Below are 24,425 nucleotides of genomic sequence, written 5' to 3'. Positions count from 1 at the left end.
AAAGTACAGCCTTTGTTTTGATCAAGAGTTAAAGCCGAAGCACTTGTGCAGTTCACAACGATCTGCCTCCATAAAACAGCATAGATGGGTGAAAGAAATAGCTAAGCATCCTTTTTGTGGTCTGTTGCAAAAGCTTGGAGTAGAGGTAGCCCTGCCGATGTTGTTTGCCTTTATCTCAGATCATCCCCAGCCAGCATGGCCAGTGGTCAAGGATAATGGGACTTCCAGTATCTGGAAGGCAGCACGTTGGGGATTCAATGGTTACTGAATCCTGAACCTTAAGGGGTGAGCAGTTGCCAAGACATACTGGGCTCACTTGCTGATAAGAATTTTGCTGGCATGTTTGTTGACATCTGACTGTCTTCCTTCTAGACGTTTTGTTTTGCTTGCTTTTTTGTCCAGAAGAGGGCAACAAAGATGAGGAGCACAGCAGGAGACCAATTCCATGCTGAAAAGATTGAAGGAGTTAGTTGTGGTTTAATCTGGGGATAGGATGGTTAAGAGTCGCAGCCATCTTCACATATTTGAAGGGCTGTTGCATGGAGTCTGCCAATGGCATGAATGATTCTGTTGCTCCAGAGGCTATTACCCAAACCATCGGGTTGGTATTACAAGGACGTAGGCTAAAAATTAGGTCTTTCCCAACCGTCTGAGCTGTAAAAACAGCTGGCTTCCTAAAAAAGACAACTGAGAAGGATTTATGCTCTGAGTCTTAGTCTGACCTTCTGGGGAGCCTCCGCTAACACTAGCTTGGAATTAGCACTGCCTGTGAGCCTGTTGCTTTGCTCCCATACCTGCACATTTCCCAAGAATTTTACGAAATCATAAGCCAACAACATCTTCTCTTTCAAATGAACAAGTTGGTAGACTCTCTCCTTCATTAGGGTTCTCCCCCCCCCTTTCCCTTTTGACATTTCATAATACTGTTGGGTTCAATCTAGAGAAGAGTAAGTTGAAACGTATGGCAGTATTTCAGATAGTCCTCCTGATTGTCTTTTTAAAAAGAAATTAGAAGGAGCTGCCAGTTACCTATTCATACTGCTGGTGCACATCGAGTCTGACTGATGAGTTCTCCAGTATCACAGTCAAAGGCCCTTAGATGCTTTTAAAGCAGAGTTGCCAGGGACCCAAAAGGTATTTCTCTGGACTGCCCATTTATTAACCTGTTGCCTTCCGTGGTACCCTTTGCCATTCACTTCAGTTGAGGGATTGTTCCACTGTTATGTACTTCTCCTTGTGCCTGCACAGCTGTTACTGCCATTGAAGTGAATGGTGACTTATTCACACGCTGTTGTGTAACCAGAGCGTACACAGTGTCCTAAACTGGAATGTTCTCTTATTCCATAAATTATAATGATATTTTTTAGAAGAAAGACTTTGGGAGCTACGAAATGGTAATAACTGGTGATAACTGGCAGAATGCTTCCTGTTGCCAATTTCGTTGTTTTTCTTCGTAAAAGAATGTTTAGATATTTACTGAAAATGATTTTGTTAAAGTCTTTGGCTCTGGGGGAGGTAGGTAGTTTTCACAAGAGACATGTTTGAAGTTTTTCATTCGCTTTACAAATAAACCAAGTTTCAAGGACAGTTAATTCTGTGCTTCTGCTGATCTCTGAAGGAAATTGCTTAGCCAAGGTTGAAGATTGTGAGTTTTCAAAAACAGGTCGTGGGAGAATGCATTGTTTAAAGTTGCAAACCACAAAGGTTTTAAAAATTTTTTTTCAGAAAACTTGCACCATCACTCGGAAGCCTTATGCCATAGCTCAGTGTAGATTCAAGATGTGGAGTCTGTGGCCTTCTGCCTATTTTAGTCTCAAACTCCCATCAGTCCTTGCCAGCATGACCAATTGTCAGAGATGAGTGTTATAGTCTCTGCTGGGGTGGGCTCAGTTGCTCACCACCCAGAGTATATACAATACTTGGCTACCTCAGTATAAGGCAGCTTTTTATCTACATACATGCCCTCTTTAAGGAAAAGCCCACCTTTTCCTGGTTATCTTGAAATATTGTGGCCTTTGATGTTACTGGTTTAATTGTAAGCTGCTTTGATCTTAGGCAAAGGAAAAGCTGTGTTTTAGGCTCATGCATAGTTACTTGGCTGGTTGGTTGCGACAAGTAAAAAATCATTTCTGGGTGACCAAGCAAGAGACTTTTAGAAAGGTTGGCTTGGTGTTTTCGGTTTCACTTTAATTTAATAATGCTTTCTAACATAGTTTTGTGTGGCTACAAAGCCTCCCCCCCCATACCTGTCCCCTGATCATGAGGTTGCAGGGCAGGTTATAAAAACCTTTTCAAAAAATACAATCTTGGAATGAATGAAAACGAATCAGTGAACAAAATGTGGCTGTCAACCTTGGGGATTTACAACTCAAAAGTTGCAAGCCTGCTAAGGGTTGTAGTCAACTTAGTAGCTCTCTGTGCGAAGGGACCTGCTTCTCCTTGCACAACAGGAAGGACTCCCCCTCTCCTCCTGCTGTGCACCCCATAAATCTCTTCTGGGGGTTCAGCCAACCATCTGGGGCAGATTGGTGATCGCAGAAGAGACAACGGAGTGGTGGCAATGGGGAGAAAGACCAATTGCACAAAAGGTAGTTCCACTCGTGCAGTTACTTATTTGTATACTCTGTCCCGATGATTATTTGCTGCCCTGGGCTCCTTCAAGAAGAAGGGTGGAAAATTAGCCGAGTTAATAATAATGTACTGCACTGCTGTCCTATACATCTGCCAGGAAGTAAGCCCGTTTTTAATTCAATAGGCCTTACTCCTAAGTAAGCATTTATACTAGGATTGCAGCCTTAAATGAAATAAAAAATTCCTTCCAGTAGCACCTTAAAGACCAACTAAGTTAGTTCTTGGTATGAGCTTTCGTGTGCATGCACACTTCTTCAGATACACTGAAATAGAAGTTGCCAGATCCTTCTATATAGTGGCAACTTCTATTTCAGTGTATCTGAAGAAGTGTGCATGCACACGAAAGCTCATACCAAGAACTAACTTAGTTGGTCTTTAAGGTGCTACTGGAAGGAATTTTTTATTTTGACTATGGCAGACCAACACGGCTACCTATCTACTACTGGAGCCTTAAATGAAGTTAGGGCACAATCCATTCAAAGTAAAGGACTTGTATGTATGAAGGTGATTTTGTGTCTGAACTTAAATATCTCTCACTGAAATCAACAGAAGTTGAGAGTGCTTCAGTCTTTAAATGTGGAGAAATGAATATTACCATTGACAGATTGAAGGAAAGCTGCCGCCAATGTTACTGTGCTCTTACCTCTTTGTAAGGTAAGAAGAATTATCTTGATTCAAAAACACAAAGACTAAAATCCCCTTCCCTCTTTTTAAAAGAAAGTCTGGTCTTTTCTGCTTTTCTTGGAAATGTTTCCTCAGGGAAGATAAACATTGTTTAATAAAGATTACCTCTTAGGGTGAAAATTAATACACACGGAACAGCTTCAACAAAGATGTCTTTATTTGGAATAGGAAAAGCATTCTACCTTGAGTGCAAGGGTGGGGGGAGCAGAAATTAAAGAAAGCAACTGGTATTGATGGTGATGGGGGTGATCAGGATAGAATATGGGGTGTGGTGTTGTGGGCCTGACTGTGTTTTCGTCATTTTACATTCCTTAGTTTTTAAAGGAGAACAACAACCTGCTTTTCTTTTTACCTTGCACTTCAGAAACTCTCTCCTTTCTCTTGATTTACTAACTCTGAAAGTAGACAAATCGAAGCAGGAGAGGTGGTGAGAGAGAGAGAGAGAGAATGTAAAAGTGGGACCAACTTTACAAAAAGATTGTAACTGCCGTGTCGGTCCCAGAAATATAAAATAGGTAAGAAGCTATCTTTTATTAGGCCAACAGAGCTCTGTGTAACTCAAAAGTGTACATATGCTTACAATCAGCCAAAGTTGGCTAACAAAAGGTAGTTTTGTCTACTCAAAAAGAAGAGGAATTGGTAAAGGAGCGTTCTGCCATCAGCCAAATCTCACTTATGCAAGGGAGTAGCAATGTGTTAACCTGGTGTCTGAGAGCTGCAGTTCAGAAAGGCACCAGGTTGTTGAAGGGGGTCTTAAGCACCATGTGTTTCTGTGGGAAGGGGTGGTAGTCCCCGAACTTGCCCCTCATCTCTTTTGTGGCTGGCGGTGAGATCATACTGACAAATGTTTCCTTAAGTGTGAGGTAGCTTAAAAACCAGGGACGTTTGAGAGTTGACCCTATGACTTCCTTCATTTTGTAAAGAGAGAGTAGATGAGGCTTGGTAGACTTCAGAACGGTGGGCAGAAGCAAAAATAGTAAGAAAAACAACAAAAATCAGATCAACTTGTACTTTCCAACGAAGGTTTTTTATAATCAATTGATGTTAAAAAATACAGACTTGTTTTACAATAATAATAGCACCATTTTTAGTATTATACACAGTAATCTTGCTTGTGATACACACCCAGGGTTGTTTGGATGGGTGGATGGGGGGGAAAGAATTGGCTACAACCTGTACTTTGGGGCATCAGCACCTTGGAGGGGAAGGACCCTTCCTGCATGCTAGTGAGCTTCCAAGAAAGGTCTTACAGGAAGACAATAAATAAATAATACCATTATTTGTTGTTCCTTTTTTTCCTTTTTCTCCTTTGCTTGCTTTCATGGTCTGCCCAAGTGATGGTTGCCTCGGAAACTGACAGAGTCCAAAATGTAAGCATGGGGGAACGGATGGAATTTTGGGAAGGGAAGAAGGTTTGGTTCAACTCTTCAGTGCAGAAAGTCCTACAAGGTGATTTGGGGAGAACTTGGGTTCCTTGGGTTGGTTTTGTATGGTATTGGACTGGTTTTTTAAAAAAATATTAATTTTCGAAACTTTTTTTCTTTACAAGAAGCACACCGGGCCAATGTCAACACCAAATTCTTGATCAGCTCCGCCAATGTCCATAGGTGCAATGTCAATGATGGGCAGGCGTGAGGTCTTCTGAGAACGGTATTCAATGATTGTCTTCCCCCATTTACCAGTGTGTTTCTGGAATGGAAGGAAAAAACCCACAAAAGAATGCATTATTTTAAGTGCCACAAGATCTCCAGCTGGGATCAGTTGCTGGGGGTGGCTGGCTGGAACAAATCAAAGTTCTGGAAAGCAGGGCAGGAATAACCATGGTACTAAACATACTAAAACACAAGAGCTTTTACTGTGTTGCTGTTATCTGGGGAATCTTAAGATCTGCATTCTGTCCTGCTCAGGTTGCTATGCAACTTTGGAAGCTAGTACTAACAACCCACAGGGACGCAGGTGGCGCTGTGGTCTAAACCACAGAGCCTAGGGCTTGCCGATCGGAAGGTCGGTAGTTCGAATCTCCGCAAAGGGGTGAGCTCCTGTTGTTTGGTTCCAGCTCCTGCCCACATAGCAGTTCAAAAGCACATCAAAGTGCAAGTAGATAAATAGGCACCGATCTGGTGGGAAGGTAAATGGCGTTTCTGTGCTCTGCTCTGGTTCGCCAGAAGCGGCTTAGTCATGCTGGACACATGGCCCAGAAGCTGTCTGCGGACAAATGCTGGCTCCCTTGGCCTATAGAGCGAGATGAGCACACAACCCCAGAGTCGTCTGCGACTGGACCTAAGGGTCAGGGGTACCTTTGCCTTTACTAACAACCCACACGCTCATGGCCATTAAAAAGGGTCATATCTGATTTCATGTGCCATGAGCAGAAGCTGAAATTGTGCATGGGGGTGCAGAATGCCAGCTTCAGCAGGAGTATACAGTGGCTGCCAGCATACACCTCAAGCAAGTAAAGGAAGCAGGATAATCCTCTGAATCTGTTTTGAGATTCCTATGACTCTTGAGCACAATGGTGGTTTTCTTGCTACAGCCATGTCTCCTCTGTGTGTGTCTAATTTTAAAACACACCCATAGCTCGTCTACTTTGAGAAGTGCCACACTATGGCTGATTTCAAGTGGGGGGGGGGACACACAGGGTGAGAGAATCAGTCTCTATTTGATCACTTCTGTGAAACGAGATGAGCAAATGATGTGGGATTTAGTGAAGCAAAAAAGCAACCCTGTGGGGCTGGCTCCAGGGGTCTTGTAACACTGCTCTCACCCTACAGTGCCCTCCCAAATAGGGCCAAACAAAGGACTTTGTGGGTCCCACTCAGGCTAGGGCCGCACTTTTCAATCTAGCTGGTTTCTCACGTGGAATGGAAGTATTCCTGACAGTCTTCTCTGCTGATCCTCTCCTTATGGTCAGACTGGGCCTTGGCAAGTGCCTAGCCTGGCTGGCTGCTACTGTCAGCTGCCTTAGTTCTGTGCCTTTAACCCAGCAACGTCATATTGCTGTGGCAAACCCCTCAAACTTACCGTGCAGCCATCCTGCAAGGCGCTATATGTGAACCTGCTATTGCCCTCGGCTCTGATCTCCACGTCGTTGGATCCCTGTATCAGGAGAGCTTTCTTAAGGTTCCCAGAAGCCTCGTCCATGTAGGCAATGCTGTTCTTGCAGTGGTAGGTGATATTTTGAGAGCCTTCAGTAGACAAGAGGCGCAGGAAGGTCATCTGGATGTTGGCCGTGTTAGGAGCCAAGTTCTCATCTCCATAGCTGAACTGTAAAGGGACCAAGAAGACAGAGGTTGAGAGACGCCTTTCTTAGAAAGACCGCAGAAAGCAAAAACTGGTACCTCTGTAGATTGTGAGTTTCCCTTGGCCATGCCAGTACCTCCCTCCTGTCTCACAGTGACCCTACTGCACTCACCAGCTGAGTTTGCTATCAGGGTGATGCCTCTGAACATCAGCCATCATGGTTGGTTTATCATTCTCAAATTTGTCTAAATCTTTTAAAAAGCAATCTAAGCTAGTGGTAATCAACCATATCTCATTGCTGCGAACTCTAAAGTCGCCCTGTTTCCTTTCTGCTGCCTGGTCACAACACTCAGTGTTGCTTGATTTCTTCTCATTTCTCCCAAAGTTGGAGAATAAGCCTCACACAGACATTTCAAAGACAAGAATAGTGAGATGCAAGTATAAAAACAGAGGGTCAGTATAACGATTAATGGGCAAACAGAACATTAAGCGCCAAGGTGAACATTCCGTAAGTGCAAGGAGAATATTCTCTCCGTTCTGGGTTTCTCTCCCCACTGCAACCTTTCAGAGCAGATTCAGAGAATGGCATAGTAAGTGTGTGTGTGTGTGTGTGTGTAAGTAATCCGCTAGTGCCAAGCCTTGCACTAATGCAACTGTTTACTTGCACGGGTTCACATTGGATTTGCATGCCTTGGATGAAATATCAAAAGCATTTATTCTAGCTTGACCCACTTACGTGGAAACCTCCATTGATTGTCTCTCCAAACCAGATGTGCTTCTTGTCTTTGCTCTTGCTTGTCCACCAGTTCTTCTTGGGAATGCTGCTAGGCTTGGGGTAAACACAGCTCTCTCCCGTCTCCATATTGCAGAAAACCTTTATGGCATCCAAAGTGCAACCCTGGTTGGGGTCAATCCAATAGTCGCCTGCAAAATTAAGAAAGAAGCAGTTGGCACGGTGTTTTTCCTCTTTCTCTCTCTCATCACACCGCTGTTCTGTGCTGCTGAGTCTTAGTCACCGACTTCCTGCAGTGACCCCCGCCCCCAATCCCTTAGGTGGCATGTGCAAATTCAGAAGCTTAAGCAATTATAATATCTACAGGGGAATGGAATTTATTAGTGTCAGATTGCAAATGGAAAGCTAACTATGTGTTAAAATATAATCGCAAAATGAGGCTAAACAAGTCACACAGTAATCCTGCTCTGGGAATTATGAGGATTGTAAGTGCGATTCTTTGAGCTTTAAAGCCTCTGCAAACGGTAGGTTATTAAAACATTATTCAGGCAATTTTCATTCTGAAATACTGATCAACAAACATATGATCTAAAAGCTTTGTTTACTTTATTAGGATACAATAACATGAATATCACACACCCACCCCAATTAAGTTACTATGGCCAGATGTGTTTAATTAAACACGTTAAATATTTTGATAGGAGCTTAAACTCTCTGAGGTCTTGTTAATGACTTTGGTCAGAAAAAAGGTTGTGAATTTGATGCCAAGGGAAGGGGTAGGTGGGTGTCCCTGTGGCTTCCACAGGGAGACGAAATGTATCGCCAGCTGTATGGATTTTGCATGCCACTTTCATGCCTTCTGCTGTGTGGATGAGGCTACATTTCCCATGCAGTTTGGTGGCAGGAATTGGAAGTGCTGAAACAGTAGCCTCAGTCCCTGTAGATGCTCTGGGTTAAGGTTACCAGACATCCCCGTTTCCCGGGGACAGTCCCCGGATTTACAAATCAGTCCCCTGACAAAATCCATCCATTTAGTAGGAAGTTGAAAAATGTCCCCGGATTCATTAAAAAAAATCTGGTAACCTTACTCTGGGTGGTGAGACGCAAAGACCTCTCTGGGATTGTTATGCTGCGGGAATAGGAAGCGAGGCTTCTGAGCCCACAACCCAGCCAGCGGCAAGCCCCAATACACTCACCGCTCTTCCATTCGGGGTGGCAGAGTTTTAGGTCACGGCAGGTACGAGCCGGGTTCTTCCTACTGCCCTCGGGGCTCCGGATGCTCTCAATCTGGTTGTTGAGCGACTTCAGGGTGGCATCGACCTCGGCATCATGCTGCCTCAGGTTGCTAGAAGCCTGGTCGGATCGCATGTAGCGCATGGGGTCGGGGCCTTTCTCCGTCTGACCCAGGCCAGCAAAGGCGGACATGTCAATGCCAGGTCCAGGTGGGCCAGGAGGACCAGGGGGTCCAGGGTTTCCAGGAGGACCCTACAGGGTTAAAGGAAAGGAGACAGCCCTGAAATGCTTGCTGTTGGGCGAAAGCAACCCCCTGCTGTATGGTAGGTGCATTTATGGAGGTAGCCCATCTGGGCCGTCACATTCCATTTTCTTTCACTGACATGGGACTAAGTTGAGCCGATAGGACCTACAGTTTCAGTTCCAGATGGTCTCACTCTTGGGCAAGAGGGGCTGAATCAGAAGTCTTTTTCATGCTTTCCAGCTCTGTAGTACATCTGCTGCTGGAAGATGACTTAACAGAAGCTATCACACTTGCTGAGACATCAGCAGAGACATCACCTTGCCGACAAAGGTCCATATAGTTAAAGCTGTGGTTTTCCCAGTAGTGATGTATGGAAGTGAGAGCTGGACCATAAAGAAGGCTGATCGCCGAAGAATGGATGCTTTTGAATTATGGTGCTGGAGGAGACTCTTGAGAGTCCCATGGACTTCAAGAAGATCAAACCTATCCATTTTGAAGGAAATCAGCCCTGAGTGCTCACTGGAAGGACAGATCCTGAAGCTGAAGCTGAGGCTCCAATACTTTGGCCACCTCAAGAGAAGACTCCTTGGAAAAGACCCTGATGTTGGGAAAGATGGAGGGCACAAGGAGAAGGGGACGACAGAGGGTGAGATGGTTGGACAGTGTTCTCGAAGCTACAAACATGAGTGACCAAACTGCGGGAGGCAGTGGAAGACAGGAGTGCATGGCGTGCTCTGGTCCATGGGGTCACGAAGAGTCGGACACGACTAAACGACTAAACAACAACAACATCATCATACTTGCTGCTGTTTTGGAGATGGATTATATGGTTTAGATCAGTGTTTCTCAAACTTGGGTCTCCAGCGGTTTTTGGACTACAGCGCCCATCATCCGTAGCTAGCAGGACCAGTGGCCAGGGATGATGGGAACTGTAGTCCCAAAACAGCCAGAGACCCAAGTTTGGGAAACCCTAGTTTAGATGTTATTTTATGGTGCTCTTCCGTAAACTGCTCTGTTGTTTTTAAAGGAGAGTGGTATATATTTGATGATAATAATTCTCATCGATTTCAAATATTTAATTAGACGTGCTGGGCTGTACATTAGATCCTGCTCATAGAACCTCATGTAATTCCCACAGGGAGACAAAGCACAGCCCTTCTGTAGCACAGAGGGCTGTAGGCCACCCTCAAAAGGAGAACAATTTGAGCCACTGATTAATACCTAGGCAAGCTCCACGGAGGCAGTCAAACCAGCTGGGTAAAGGGCACAAGGGCAGGGGACTGCCTAGACACAGAGTGCACAGAATTTGCACTCCCCTGTTCTAGGTGCATTTTGCAACAGGGAATTTTCATTTCATTGGCGCTAGCAGTTTCTGAGCTTTGGGCACAGTCCTGCGCCTAAGATTTCTGCATAAAACTGCGGAGTGGAAGGAAAGGAGGACCTTTTTCTGTCTCCCCACTTCCAGCTACTCTCTGAAGACTGGAGAAGAGACCCTCATAAGAATATTAGGAAGGTGGGCAGGGGAAGGACTAGACCATGTGAAAAATGAGCATAATATTTTAGCTGCAGTTCATTTTCAGCTTTGAATTATTGTTATAAAAAATCACGCCGAGACATTCCATCGTTGCGCCCATAACCTTAAGGTGACATTTAGCTCCTAGCTTTCATATCTTTGTTTCTAACACTGGGGGGTGCAGCTTCTTGTACTTCATTTATGCCGTTCCTTCAGTTACTTACAGCTTGGCCAGTTTCTCCACTACGACCACGAGGACCGGGGGGGCCAATGGGGCCAGGCATTCCGTTAGAGCCATCTTTGCCAGAGGGGCCAACTGGACCTGGGGGTCCCTAGGAGAGAAGCAATGAGCATGAGTTAACACCAGGCTGCCCATGAACATTAGCAAGTATTGGGATGGGCTTCTTAAAAGAACCACACAGTAAAATCTACAAGTGGTAGTACTGCAGCGCAGTAGAATTGTGTCTGACTCTGTCCCCCAGATCCCACACTGCATATGACATTTACCATATAATCGACCAATGAACCTTCTTCAGTTATCAGCCATGTACACACTCTGACAAAACCCACCAGGCCAAAACAAATATATCACAACACACAAAAAGCAGAGGTCCCCAGATTTCTGATCACTAAAATTTATTTGTAATACAAAAATAGTGAAGATCAGTCTTCTCCCTCTTAAAGTTCTCTCCTCCAAATACATTAATTTCTCCCCAAATCAGCTGGCATCCAGAAATTGGTGCCTGGATATAACAAGCCCACATTCTACCAGCTGAAAAAACTGAGCAACACACAAGACACTTAGTGAATAAGGCTAGTGTACACAGCAGAGTCTTAACACCCAGCCACAACACTCCCTGGTCTTTCGCCAAGGAAAGGAGCTCTTCTTATCAGGGAGATTGGACTTACCCTGGGACCAGAAGGACCAGCCGGACCTGATGCGCCTTGATCGCCAGAAGGACCCTATGGAAAAAGGTGAGGGGGTGGGGGAAAGCAAAGCCATAGTTACCGTACATACCAGCCATGTCACAGCCTCTCTGCAGAAGGGCCTAAAGAGTTTAGGAGTTGTAGAGAATGGCTTCAAGGACGTTCCATGCCAGAATTATTTTCTACCTCCTTAAGTTTTTACTTTGCTGCTTTAATTGCTAGACCTGTACTGTGCCGACGATGTTTTATCTTCAACTGTATGCTGCATTTAGCCAACTAGTAAAGGTAAAGGGACCCCTGACCATTAGGTCCAGTCATGGCCGACTCTGGGGATACGGCGCTCATCTCGCTTTATTGGCCGAGGGAGCCAGCGTACAGCTTCCAGGTCATGTGGCCAGCATGACTAAGCCGCTTCTGGTGAACCAGAGCAGCGCACGGAAACGCCGTTCACCTTCCCGCCGGAGCGGTACCTATTTATCTACTTGCACTTTGACGTGCTTTCGAACTGCTAGGTTGGCAGGAGCAGGGACCGAGCAATGGGAACTCACCCCGTTGTGGGGATTTGAACCGCCAACCTTCTGATCGGCAAGTCCTAGGCTCTGTGGTTTAACCCACAGCGCCACCCGTGTCCCATTTAACCAACTACCCAGGGATAAATACTATAAAGGGAAGTTAATAAATAAACAAATAAATACTAGTTAGACAGACAGGCATCCCTGCAGGGAGAAGTTGATTCACATCCCTGCTGCAGCAGATAGACTCAAACCCAAAACTCCCCTGAGCCCATGACAAGCCTAGAACAGAACACCACGGACTGAATTCTACTCTAAAGATACGGAAACCAAAACTTACGGGAGGCCCAGGAAGACCCTGCAGGCCAGTGAATCCCCTGTGACCCTTCAGACCTCTCTCTCCTGCCTCACCAGCTTCACCCTTGTCACCACGAGGACCTTGTGGACCCTAGGAGGAGAGAACACAAGCGGCATTCAGGGCAAGAGAGTCATGCGCAAAGTTTGGCAACATAGTACGGGGTGGCGATGCTGCCTGCAGATCTGAACACAACTTCCCTCCTGGCAGCCCTACACTTGGCCAACATCTCTCGACCCTGTTGGTTGCTATGTTCTGATGTCACAAAGGGCCTCTGTTTCTCCTGCAAGTGACTTGACTTCATGGTCCTATGCTGGGGGGGGGGGGCACATTCCCTGTGACTGCCTAGAAGTCATTTGCCTGAGGCAGCAGCTGACCAGTTAGCGGAAACCAGTTAATTTCTGGTTCTGAATCCATGAGCATCTTTGAGCTGAAGCAGAGTGCAGTTACGCCTTGGGATTAAGAATTACGCTCGTGCAGGTGAACTAGTTGATCTTAGAACCCTTATGCGGAAACAGACATATAACACTCGGCACTTCGAAGGGGTGTGTGTGTCGGGAAGTGGCACTGATTAATACAGAGAAAGATGTTCTCCGTTGCTCTCTGGTGGAGGCAGTAAATAAAGCAGAAGTCCCCAGGGCTTTTACCTGTTCCTTAGGGCTGCGATTGCTAGGATCACTATGCTTCCTTTCTTGAAAGCAGAGGAAACCTTCACAGTACTGAACTAGGATCCTCTTTTCAGGGAAGGTGGGCAAAGTACTCCTGTGACTACTACACTACAGGTAAGAGGCAACTGCTTCTGAATGACCGCACACAGAGTACTTATTGCTGTTTGCCTCTGTGTCAGATGAATACATTTTTGTTCAAATGGCAGGTGGTCGTGTTCTAAGAGCAAGAACTTCAAGCACTCATTCATTGTGTCAAAAGCACAAATTGGAAGGAAACTTTCCTCTTTTGGATGTACACAGCAGTGACTCGGGGGATGCTCAATAAATGCAACAGCCTCTACTGGGAGCCCAGGAAAAATGAAAGTGGGTAAAGGAGAAATAAGTACTCACGGGCATGCCGCGTGCCCCTGCAGGACCAGCAGGACCCATTGGACCTTGAGCACCCTGGAGAAAGATGAAAACAAAAATTTTAAGCTGACTACTGGGCACCTCCTTCATGCTGAGATGAGACCAGAGGCCACAGCTCTCCGTGTTGACCAACAGGATTCGAATCTAGCACGGTACAGTCGTGCTCAGTGCTCTCTTTCAAGGCCTGACCCAAAACACACAGCAGCTGAGGTATGGATATTTGTAGCAGAAAGTCCCACTAGAGGGGAAAGGGTTAAGAAGTGCCTTCCTCATTCTTCTACTTATGCACTGTAAACAACATTCAAAGGGTGAAGGACTAAGTGTGACTGAGCACAACATGCTGTTTGGCCCAAGCTAAGTGCCTGGATAGCTCAGTTGGTTAAAGTACGGTGTCGGTAATGCTAAGGTTGCAGGTTCAATCCCCATACAGGATAGCTGTATATTCCTGCATTTCAGGGGATTGGACTAGATGATCCTGGAGATGATCTATGATTCTAAGTTTGGCCCAAACTGGGAAATCCTGTAGATTCTAAATATTCTGGAAGGATAAAAAGGTAAAGGACCCCTGACAGTTAAGTCCAGTCACGAACGTCTCTGGGATTGTGGCGCTCATCTCACTTTACTGGCCGAGGGAGCCGACGTTTGTCCGCAGACAGTTTTTCCGGGTCATGTGGCCAGCATGACTAAGCAGCTTCTGGCAAAACCAGAGCAGCGCATGGAAACGTCTGGAAGGATAGGATTCAGCAAAGCCATAGGAAAGGGAAAACCATCTAGCAAGTTAGGGCAATTCAATCAACCTCTTATAGCATTCCATTAAGAAGTCCCCTCCAGCCCAGCATTCTGTTCCAACCTTATGTTTCAGGAAGTTCACAAGCTATCATGGCTAACAGCAACCGGTGCACCAGTTCCCAACCTTGGGTTCTTAGATGTTGTTGGGCTACATATCCCATCATCCCTGAACACTGGCCATTCTGGCTGGGGATTATGGACATTGTAGTCCAACAACATCTGGGGACCCACCTACTGCATGGTGTGTTTTTCTTTTCAGGCAATTATTTTTGTTGATTTTCCAAATTACAACCCATTTTTCACAAATTATTCATAATTAATATTTTATTAAGTTTTATCAATAAAATAATTCAGAAAAAAAGTACAAAAACAGAAAAATACAAAATCACAAAATACAAAAATACAAACATTAAACACAAAAGAAAAAAGAAAACACATAAAAACAAAACTCCCTCTTTTTTTAAATTCTCATCTTTAGTTAACTTATTCTCCTGACTTCCTCACGCCTCCCTTTTTTGTATCCCTTTTTAAAAATTTGGTTCAGCAAATTCATATCCAATTTAACTTATCTATTATCAATCCCATCTTACATTTTACCTTGTTGCTAGAAAAAAACTTTTAAATGCTGATGACGTTGAAATGAACGGAAGGGGTTCTAGCATTTTTCACAAATTATTACAATACCAAATCAATGCAATTTTAATTAAGTGGCTTCCCACGTGCCATCACCTAGGGCATGTTTACTGGATACTCACCGCTTCACCTCTATCTCCTTGTTTACCAGTTGGACCAACAGGACCAGGAGAACCAGGTGGGCCGGGAGCGCCAGGACCACCAACAGCACCAGTTTCACCACGATCACCCTGTCAGGGGACAAAGTAGAAGCATTAAATACCAAATATGTATATGAGATATGGTGAGGGACAGCAACCCCACTGATGGGACATTTCCTCCCCCTCCCTTCTCCCCCCCCCCCCGACTGGTTCCATGCTCTTAGAAGATATGGCAGGTGCTGGGGCTGAAGGAGCAATCTGAGAAGGATCTTGGAAGACTTTGGTGAAGAGGTGTGGGAAAACCTTTGGTTGAACAGCAAGGAACAGACTAACAAACAAGGCACTGCCATAAGACATAGGGATAGAGGGAGAGAGCAGCCTTTCTTCCAGCCTCCCAAAATGCATATTATGATGGCAGATGAAGATGTTGGACTTCAGGAGCTAGCTGACCTCACTGGGAGAATCCACGACCAGAAAGAAGAGGAATATCAAGAAGATTGGAAGAAATTTAAAGACTATTTGAATAGATATTGTAACACTGAAAATTAGAAGTTACCTGAAAGTATCAATTAGGCCTAGGATTAAATTAGGATTTAATTATTAAATGAGATTTAGAAGGTTAAGAAAAGTTAAGAAACTTGACTATAATTGGAATATTGTTTTTGAATAATGATATTGGCAAACTGCTACATTTAGTTACAAGGAAATTCAGATGGGAGGGACTGGAGGAAGTCAAATAATACGTTTATGAGGTTGGAAGTTTAATCAATTATTAATTTGTGTTGTATTTGTGTAACTGTTGCTATATCTTTTGTTGTTATTTGCTTTATTTCTTTTATTTTTCTTTCTATTTTTTCTTTATGGGTTTTTTAGTATGTGTTATATTTGCAAGAAACCTAATAAACATTATTGGGGGGAAAACCAAAAAAACCAAAATGCATATTATGTGGCTGGAATAAATTGTGTAAGTAAGGGTAATGTTAATGGCTTATTCCACAAAACGTTGCTGCGTTACTCAGATTTCAGGGAAAGAGGTGGAAGAGATGCCTGAGAAAATTGTGGGACTAAGAACAAGGAAGGTAAGGGCTAAGAACGTGGACAGAAAGATTAAGCAGGTGAGCTGCTCCCACCTGGATTATGCCCTGAGATTATACCCACATGGCATTAGATTTTTGACTCGAGCGACACACGTTCCTTGAGCAAATCATATTTAAATACAGCAGTGGTTAATGCTCCTTTGAAATGGGACACTCACCTTCACGCCAGGGGAACCATCTCTTCCTGGGGGACCGTCTGAGCCAGGATTGCCCTGAGAATAAAAATGATAGGTGTTTATCCTTAGGAGCCAAGGAAGTGGCGCTGTGTGTCTTTCTGAGAAGGCATAGCCAACCGCCCCAGACAGTGGGTTGCATTTCCTAAAATCATTCCCGATTCACAACCTCGGCTTGACAAGCAGCCTTTGCCAATATACACTCATCGCAGTCATGTATGCCCCTCCTCCAAGGGAGTTTGGAGACTGTTCCTTCTTGGAACCTACTTTTGCAGGAAACTGACACCTTGCTCCCAGCAAACTTGGGCATCAGGTTTAGCAGATCCTAGTGCAAGCATTTGAAAGAGCTCCTTCGCAGCTCCTCTTGCAAAACCAACCTTCAAGCCAAGCCCAGGCACCACTGGCTGGCAAGGGTGAGGAGACGGTAACCCAGAACTGGAAGAAGAACTGCTTTCTTGAATTGCTGAGGAACCACCTTTCAGCACTCCCCAAATTCACCTCTTTTAAATACTGCTTATAAACTGTACCCCAAGTTGCAGTTATAATTGCCTGCCACCTCTACCCAGTGGAATCCCACTTGCAGAAAAGCCCAGCCCACTATGGGCTGGAAGCAATCAGTTCCTTGAACGGTTGGTAACTTTTTTGGCGAATGCCGCCACTTTAGAAACACGGGGAGCAGTGGGGTGTTAAGTGGAGGAAAATTACAACATGAATCGTAGCTTTAGATTCCTGATCAGCAACAAAGGCTTTGGAAGGCTACTTGGAGAAGAGAGTGGGGGTAATCTAAAGCTTATTTAATTGCACCCCTCCCTGACCCCCCCAATGGGCTGCTGCTAAATATAGGCATCCCTTACAAACCTTAAAAGCAAAAGGGGTCCACATGTAAGAAAAATGTAGATTGTATCCCTTACAAGGCAGTCGACGACTTCTAAACTACATTAATGGCTATGATTTTAATCAAAAGGAAGTAATTCCCTCTAAAGGCCAAGAAGGAAATATGTTTAGGATCAGGGTTTAAGAAGGATGCATACATTCTTTAGAATATTCCTGGAAATGCATCACTAAATTGAGGCTGCTGCAGCATAAATCAAAACCAGCAATCACTGTAATGGGAAATGCTACAAATTCAGTACTGGAAATGCCATCACATCAACCTTCTCTAACCCAGCGCTTCCATGCTAGACTACAATTCCCATCACCCCTGACCATTCACTATGCCAATTGATGGAAGCTGGAGTCCAACAACATCTGCAGAGCAACAGGTTGGGAGAAGGCTGGTTTAAAACATTATCAGGGTGTTTTATTTTTAAAAGTTTGTTCCACTCTGGGGCATTGAATGAAAACACAAGTTTTCATCCCCCCCGCCCACTCATCCTCTGACCCTTGACATGTTTTGCTGCAGGAATGCAGTTTTAAAATAGGTTACCCTTTCCCCCAGGCCACACATAGAACATGCTGAGTATGCTCACCTCACGTCCAGGTTCGCCAGAGGGACCAGTCAGGCCTGGTGGACCAACTGGGCCAGGTGGACCTCTGTCTCCAGGGCCGCCGGGAGCTCCTTGTTTACCAGGCTCACCCTGAAAAGAGGAGGGTGGGAAGAAAAAAATCAGCTCAGGTAAAGAACAGGTACTTTGCTCAGAGACATCACCTTGCCAACAAAGGTCCGTATAGTTAAAGCTATGGTTTTCCCAGTAGTGATGTATGGAAGTGAGAGCTGGACCATAAAGAAGGCTGATCACCGAAGAATGGATGCTTTTGAATTATGGTGCTGGAGGAGACTCTTGAGAGGCCCATGGGCTGCAAGAAGATCAAACCTCTCCATTCTTAAGGAAATCAGCCCTGAGTGCTCACTAGAAGGACAGATCGTGAAGCTGAGGCTCCAATACTTTGGCCACCTCATGAGAAGAGAAGACTCCCTGGAAAAGACCCTGATGTTGGGAAAGATGGAGGGCACAAGGAGAAGGGGACGACAGAGGACGAGATGGTTGGACGGTGTTCTCGAAGCTACCAGCATGAGTTTGACCAAACTGCGGGAGGCAGTGGAAGACAGGAGTGCCTGGCGTGCTCTGGTCCATGGGGTCCCGAAGAGTCGGACACGACTAAACGACTAAACAACAACAACAACAAGCTCCCCAGATCACTTACGGAAGGACCCGGCAGACCAGGGAAGCCTCTCTCACCGCGCTGACCAGGGAGACCAACGATCCCTCTCTGACCTGCCAAGCCTTGAGGTCCAGGTGGGCCGTCAGCACCCTGGAGGGGAAAGAAAAGGGCAGAGATGGGTGTTAATTTGCAAATGACAAAGCAGCAAGCCAGATCCATTGTACATGCAAAGAAGGAGGGATGAATACGTACAGGAGGACCATCTTCTCCAGATTCTCCCTTCTCGCCTGGGGGACCAGCAGGACCTTGCAAACCAGGATCGCCAGCACGCCCAGTGGGGCCTGCGTCACCACGAGCTCCCTTGGGACCATCTTTACCAGGAGCGCCGGGAGGTCCTGCGGAACCGGGATTGCCCTATGGGGAAAAGGGAGAGCCAGTAAGATCCCCAGAGACTGATTCTCTGCATTAAAAGTTATACTGTTGAGAAAAAACTTGAATCCACCTTATCTGCAAGAGATAAGATTATTTTGGGTACAATGTGAATTGAGATAAAAGCTTCCTGTCAGCCTCCAGATTTACGTATACAGTGGTGCCTCGCAAGATGAATGCCTCGCAAGACGGAAAACCCGCTAGACGAAAGGGTTTTCCGTTTTTGAGCTGCTTCGCAAGACGAATTTCCCTATGGGCTTGCTTCGCAAGACGAAAACGTCTTGCGAGTGTTCCGATTTTTTCTCTCGCTTCCCCCCCCCTTTTTCTAAGCCGCTAAGCCGCTAATAGCCGCTAATCCAATAATAGCGCTAATCCGCTAATCCGCTAATAGGGTTACTTCGCAAGATGAAGAGACTCGCGGAACGGATTATTTTCGTCTTGCGAGGCACCACTGTACCTCCCAAAAGTTAAAAGGTCCCCAGAGGTCTACAGTTTTGAAGATGTTCCATGAGACGCTGCATTTTCTTGCATTCATGACAACTAAGGTTACCACCCGTCCCTCAAAAAATGGGACTGTCCCATTATGGGGCACCGTGTCCTGTTTGGCCCCCAATTTGTCCCATTTTCAAAGCCATAAAAAGAAAAATAGGCATTTGTGTGCTCACCCAAACATGCTTATCTTGCATGCAACCAATATCAAAATGGCTTTGAAGTCATTTCATTCTGCACCAGGTAAAGTAATTTTCAGCCCCCCAATTCCCCCCGACTTGTCCCTTATTTCACCTGACCAAAGGTGGCAACCCTAATTACAACGTAGCCTGAATCCATGAGCAGGTCGGTCATCAATTTAATCAGAGAAATGTCCTTATGATCTCACCTGAAAGCATCTAAACCAGACACCTGGAGTGAAAAACAAACTCCAATTGTAGGAGATAAAATATCACATCAGTCATTTAAGACCGATTGAGTTGTCCTCCCCTCCCCCCCTTACAGACTCATATTAAAGGAAGTGAAAGGAGAACTTAAATGCATTTTGTAAGCTCCTGGGGTTGAAAGTATTCAAGGTTAGAGCCCCACTGGTTGTTGTGCAAGTAGAAGACAAGTGATTTAGAACTTGGCAGGTCCCAGATTGCGGGGAAAGGGGGCACAGGAAAAAAAGGCCTCTAACCAATTAATACAGGTCAGGTTCAAGGGACTACTTCCCTAATTCCAGGTGGAGTATCAAAAGCATCAGAGCTTGTAGGTGAATAAACCAGACTTGTTAGGAAGTCCACTCAAGTTACTAGTCAGATCTTTGTTGTTTTTAACTAAGTAAAATAATAGACCAGGGAAGAAGGAACTTTCATGTGACTTACGTTTTAGTGCTTTTATCAAGGCAACCCAACAGAAGCGTTTGATGTTTCTACCCACAGGACTCTTAATTTTGAGTAGGCTTGCACTATAAAAGTAAGTCTAACTGTTCAATAGGGCTTACTTCCAATAGGGCTTATTACTACTTTTAATAGGGCTTACTTTAAGTGGATGACTGCAGCCTCAGTTTCTGCCACTTCTATATCCCTCTCCTGTGGGATTTTATATCAAGTTATCCCTTATTAGCTTTCATGTATTTATGATTTCCTCTATTTTATTCCTAAAACAATTGATATAAACACATAAAACACATTTTAAACGCCATATATATATATATATATATATATATATATGCAGGTTTTGGTGTCTTCGGGTGTCTTCCCGTGTAAGAGTTGGGGTGTCTAGGCGACGTTTCGACGAGGTCTCACTCGTCATCTTCAGGCTGGTGCTTTCGGCTTCTTGTTACTGGAACAGAGCAGGATCTCAGTGTTTGAGTTCCTATAAATACTGTTGAGGGGGTGTGGTGTATAGCCTCCAACGTTCTGGGCAGAGAGGAAGTTCCCAGGTTAGTGTGCCTTTTCTTCTTTTGTTCCTTAATTACTTGAGGGCAAGTAATTAAGGAACAAAAGAAGAAAAGGCACACTAACCTGGGAACTTCCTCTCTGCCCAGAACGTTGGAGGCTATACACCACACCCCCTCAACAGTATTTATAGGAACTCAAACACTGAGATCCTGCTCTGTTCCAGTAACAAGAAGCCGAAAGCACCAGCCTGAAGATGACGAGTGAGACCTCGTCGAAACGTCGCCTAGACACCCCAACTCTTACACGGGAAGACACCCGAAGACACCAAAACCTGCATTCCTGTACCCGTGAAAATCTACAAAAGCATATATATATATATATATATATTGTTTAAAAAATATATATAGTGTGGCCTTTGCCACATTTAACCTGAATCACCCCAACACTCTTGTCAGCCTACCCTCTCTTATCTCCTAAATATTTTGTTTTATTCACAATCCCACTTGGTTCCTGCTTCAGGCTTTTAGCTAACTCTTTGGTAAAGACATAAAGCTATTAAAAAACAAACACATTCCCATTGAATACCTCTTTCTTGGTTGCCTATAATACAAATTTAAAATAAAATAAATGCCTATCAATGACCAACAACTTACGTTAGGGCCTGGTGGTCCAACTCTTCCTGCTGCGCCAGGGAATCCAGTAGCACCCTGGGAAGAAATAAAAAGGATTATGAACAGAGCACCCAGGGACATTTGAGGCACCAGTGGGTGATTCGGGAAACTACAGGACCACCCCCTTTATTTTCAGCCTGTTTCACTGAAGACTCCGTTATACAGCTGCAAATAAAAGGTTTCAAGTGTGTTTTAAGTGCAATATACAACATGACACCAGATGGCGATGGTGAGCTTTACAGAAAATTCAATGTATTTTTTAAAAACGCTTTTTAAAAAAGCATATTTTTTTTCCAGAACATTTTTTAATAAGTGTGTAGATTCCACCTAAAAAAGGTTTCAGTTTGGTGAAGTTTGGAAAGCATAATTTGGCTTCGAGAATTACCTGCTGAGGTCAAAAAAGAGGCCAGACTGAATAAGGGAGTCCTTCTATTTCTCCCCTGCTGCGTGTCAGTGCTGATGTGTTTCAGGCACAGGGGCAAGGAACCTTCACTAAAACACGGTCGGTACTGATTCTACCAGCTGACCATGCTCTCAAAGCCCAGCTCACCACACAACCATTTCTTGGGCTGATGTCTGTTCTAGATTGTGGTTGCCCCTAGCACTCATAACATCCAAGCTTGTTAAAAGCATCAAGTGAGATAGCTGGCCCACAGATGGGCAGGAGACTAGGCTGCAGATCCCTCGCCTCTAATAAAGCAGTGCAAATCCCGATGGTTCCCTGGAAGACCCGTTTATGAAAGAGCCCTTCCACTTTAGCTTCTCCACTTCTTGGCCATCATGAAAGAATAATCAAGTTTGAAAAACCTTTCTGAAGACAGGAGCTAGCTTGGCCTAGACTGTGATCCTCCTGTCTATATAATAATAATAATAATAATAATAATAATAATAATAATAATAATAATAATAATAATAATAATAATAATAACAACTTATTATTTCCCCCCTTCCATCAGGCTGGGCCTCCCCAGCTACTCTGGGCGGCTTCCAACCGAACATTAAAAACAAGACAGCATCAAACATTAAAAACTTCCCTAAACAGGGCTGCCTTCAGATGTCTTTTAAAAGTAAGATAGTTGTTTATTTCCTTGACATCTGATGGGAGGGTGTTCCACAGGGCGGACGCCACTGAACAACAGTACAGTGGTACCTTGGGTTACAGACGCTTCAGGATGAGAACAGAAATTGCACAGCGGCAGCAGGAGGCCGCATAAGCTAATGTGGTACCTCAGGTTAAGAACAGCTTCAGGTTAAGAACGGACCTCCAGAACAAATTAAGTTCTTAACCCGAGGTACCACTGTATACGGTACTGTCTTACAGCCTTCCAAGTGTTGTTGGACTACAAGTTTTATCATCCCTGACCACTGGGCATGCTGGTTGGGGCTGATGGGAGTTGTAGTCCAATAGCATATGGAGGGCACTAGGTTGAAAAAGGCCAATCTTATACTAACTGGCAGTGGCTTCCCACGTCTCCCAGCCAAGAGACTTAAGCAGAAACAGCAGAGGCTGAACCTATGACCTTATGTAGACGAAGTATTTTTAATCTTTGTTGGAAGCTGCCCAGAGTGGCTGGGCTAACCCAACCAAATGGGTGGGGTACAAATAATAATAATATTATTATTATTATTATTATTATTATTATTATTATTATTATTATTGACACAACAGCCCAGGGCTGGCCCACCAATGAGGTGGGATGAACCAGCCGCCAAGGCGGTACTTCTATGGGCTCCCTGACTGCCCTGCTGCCTCCCACATCGGTGCCAATTTCCAGCAATATCTTGCTGGAACCTGTCATTGTTGCTGACATTTTGCACCCCCACCACCCCAGGTGAGGACTGTGTGGTAGACCGGCACTTCCTGTTTTGCCTCAAGCAGCAAAACAGCCCAGTAAATTGCCCACAACAGAGTGTGGAGCCTTTTTTTGCCTCGGGTACACATTCCCAATTTTAAACCGGCGACTGAATTGATGAGGCTCGTGAAGAGAAAGTAGCTATGGCATAAGCACATGGGGAGGTTTTACAGTTACCAGATAAACCGATGGAGGGTGGCAGGCTAAGTAAGGTTCATTGCCAGTAGTCTTTGGAGCGAAGCTACCATATTTACATGAATCTAGAGCTGGACCATAAAGAAGGCTGAAGAATTGATGCTTTTGAATTATGGTACTGGAGGAGACTCTTGAGAGTCCCATGGACTGCAAGAAGATCAAACCTCTCCATTCTTAGGGAAATCAGCCCTGAATGCTCACTGGAAGGACAGATCCTGAAGCTGAGCCTCCAATACTTTGGCCACCTCATGAGAAGAGAAGACTCCCTGGAAAAGACCCTGATGTTGGGAAAGATGGAGGGCAGAAGGAGAAGGGGACGGCAGAGGACGAGATGGTGGGACAGTGTTCTCGAAGCTACCAGCATGAGTTTGACCAAACTGCGGGAGGCAGTGGAAGACAGAAGTGCCTGGCGTGCTCTGGCCCATGGGGTCACGAAGAGTCGGACATGACTAAATGACTAAACAACAACAATGCGCACCTCAGTTTTCAAAACCTTGAAACCAAAGAACTGTTTCCTATGTCAGCGGCGTTTTACAAGCTTGCAATAGAATATAATGCGCCATCAAATCTAATGCACACCCTAATTTTCAAGACGTAATTTGCCCAAAAAAAGGTGTGCATTACATTTGAGTAAATATGGTATTTATCTGAGTGGTATAATCACCGACTTCTGCTCTCCAAGGTACTGAACAGGGTGATCTACAGTAGAAGGTTCAAGTCAAGTACGATAAACTATCACAGCACAGTTATCAGAGGTGCCAGTAAGGGAAGAAATGAAGCAAATTGTCCATAAAATACTTACCGGAGGTCCCTGTGCACCACGCGCTCCCTTTGGACCAGTCACACCAGTTGGACCCTACAGAGACACAAAACAAAATCTGGATTAGGCACAGTTAACCTTCTCACTGAGCTTCTGCCAGAGATCTCTGTAGCACAGATCTGAAAGAAGCAACCAGCCTCCTTTCTGACAGTACAAGGTAAAGGTTCCCCTTCCCATCAGGGCCAGTCGTGACCGACTCTAGGGTTGCGCGCTCATCTCGCTCAAGAGGCCAGGAGCCAGCGCTGTCCGGAGACACTTCCGGGTTACGTGACCAGCGTGACGAAGCGGCATCTGGCGAGCCAGCACCAGCGCCGCACACGGAAATGCCGTTTACCGTCCCGCTAGAAAGCGGTCCCTATTTATCTACTTGCACTTAGGGGTGCTTTCGAACTGCTAGGTGGGCAGGAGCTGGGACTGAACAACGGGAGCTCACCCCACCGCGGGGATTCAAACCGCCGACCTTTCGATCAGCAAGTCCTAGGCTCTGTGGTTTAACCCAC

General features: G+C 45.1%; 2 protein-coding genes across 2 annotated transcripts in view; one reads left to right on the top strand and one right to left on the bottom strand.

Annotated features, from left to right (window-relative positions):
* Positions 1–3,353, top strand: part of LOC310698963 (glycoprotein-N-acetylgalactosamine 3-beta-galactosyltransferase 1-A-like) — a 76,090-nt gene extending 72,737 nt beyond the window's left edge. Inside the window, exon 5 of the transcript XR_014521860.1 lies at positions 3,181–3,353. The gene's annotated coding sequence lies outside the window, so the exon portion shown is untranslated. The remainder of the gene's footprint in view (positions 1–3,180) is intronic.
* Positions 3,354–3,450: 97 nt separating this feature from the next.
* Positions 3,451–23,961, bottom strand: LOC310698962 (uncharacterized protein; the record flags this gene model as incomplete). The annotated part of the gene is made up of 15 exons (XM_083520526.1): positions 3,451–5,004; positions 6,337–6,579; positions 7,292–7,479; positions 8,485–8,773; positions 10,503–10,610; positions 11,188–11,241; positions 12,058–12,165; positions 13,131–13,184; positions 14,693–14,800; positions 15,966–16,019; positions 17,450–17,557; positions 18,126–18,233; positions 18,336–18,497; positions 21,040–21,093; positions 23,908–23,961. Coding segments are annotated over 15 exons (1,839 nt in total), but the record flags the coding sequence as incomplete, so codon positions are not given.
* Positions 23,962–24,425: the final 464 nt, after the last annotated feature.

The sequence above is a fragment of the Podarcis liolepis genome (genome assembly GCF_965112155.1).
Source record: "Podarcis liolepis genome assembly, contig: HAP1_SCAFFOLD_22, whole genome shotgun sequence".
Taxonomy (NCBI): Eukaryota; Metazoa; Chordata; class Lepidosauria; order Squamata; family Lacertidae; genus Podarcis; species Podarcis liolepis.
This window is presented reverse-complemented; position numbering and strand designations above follow the sequence as displayed.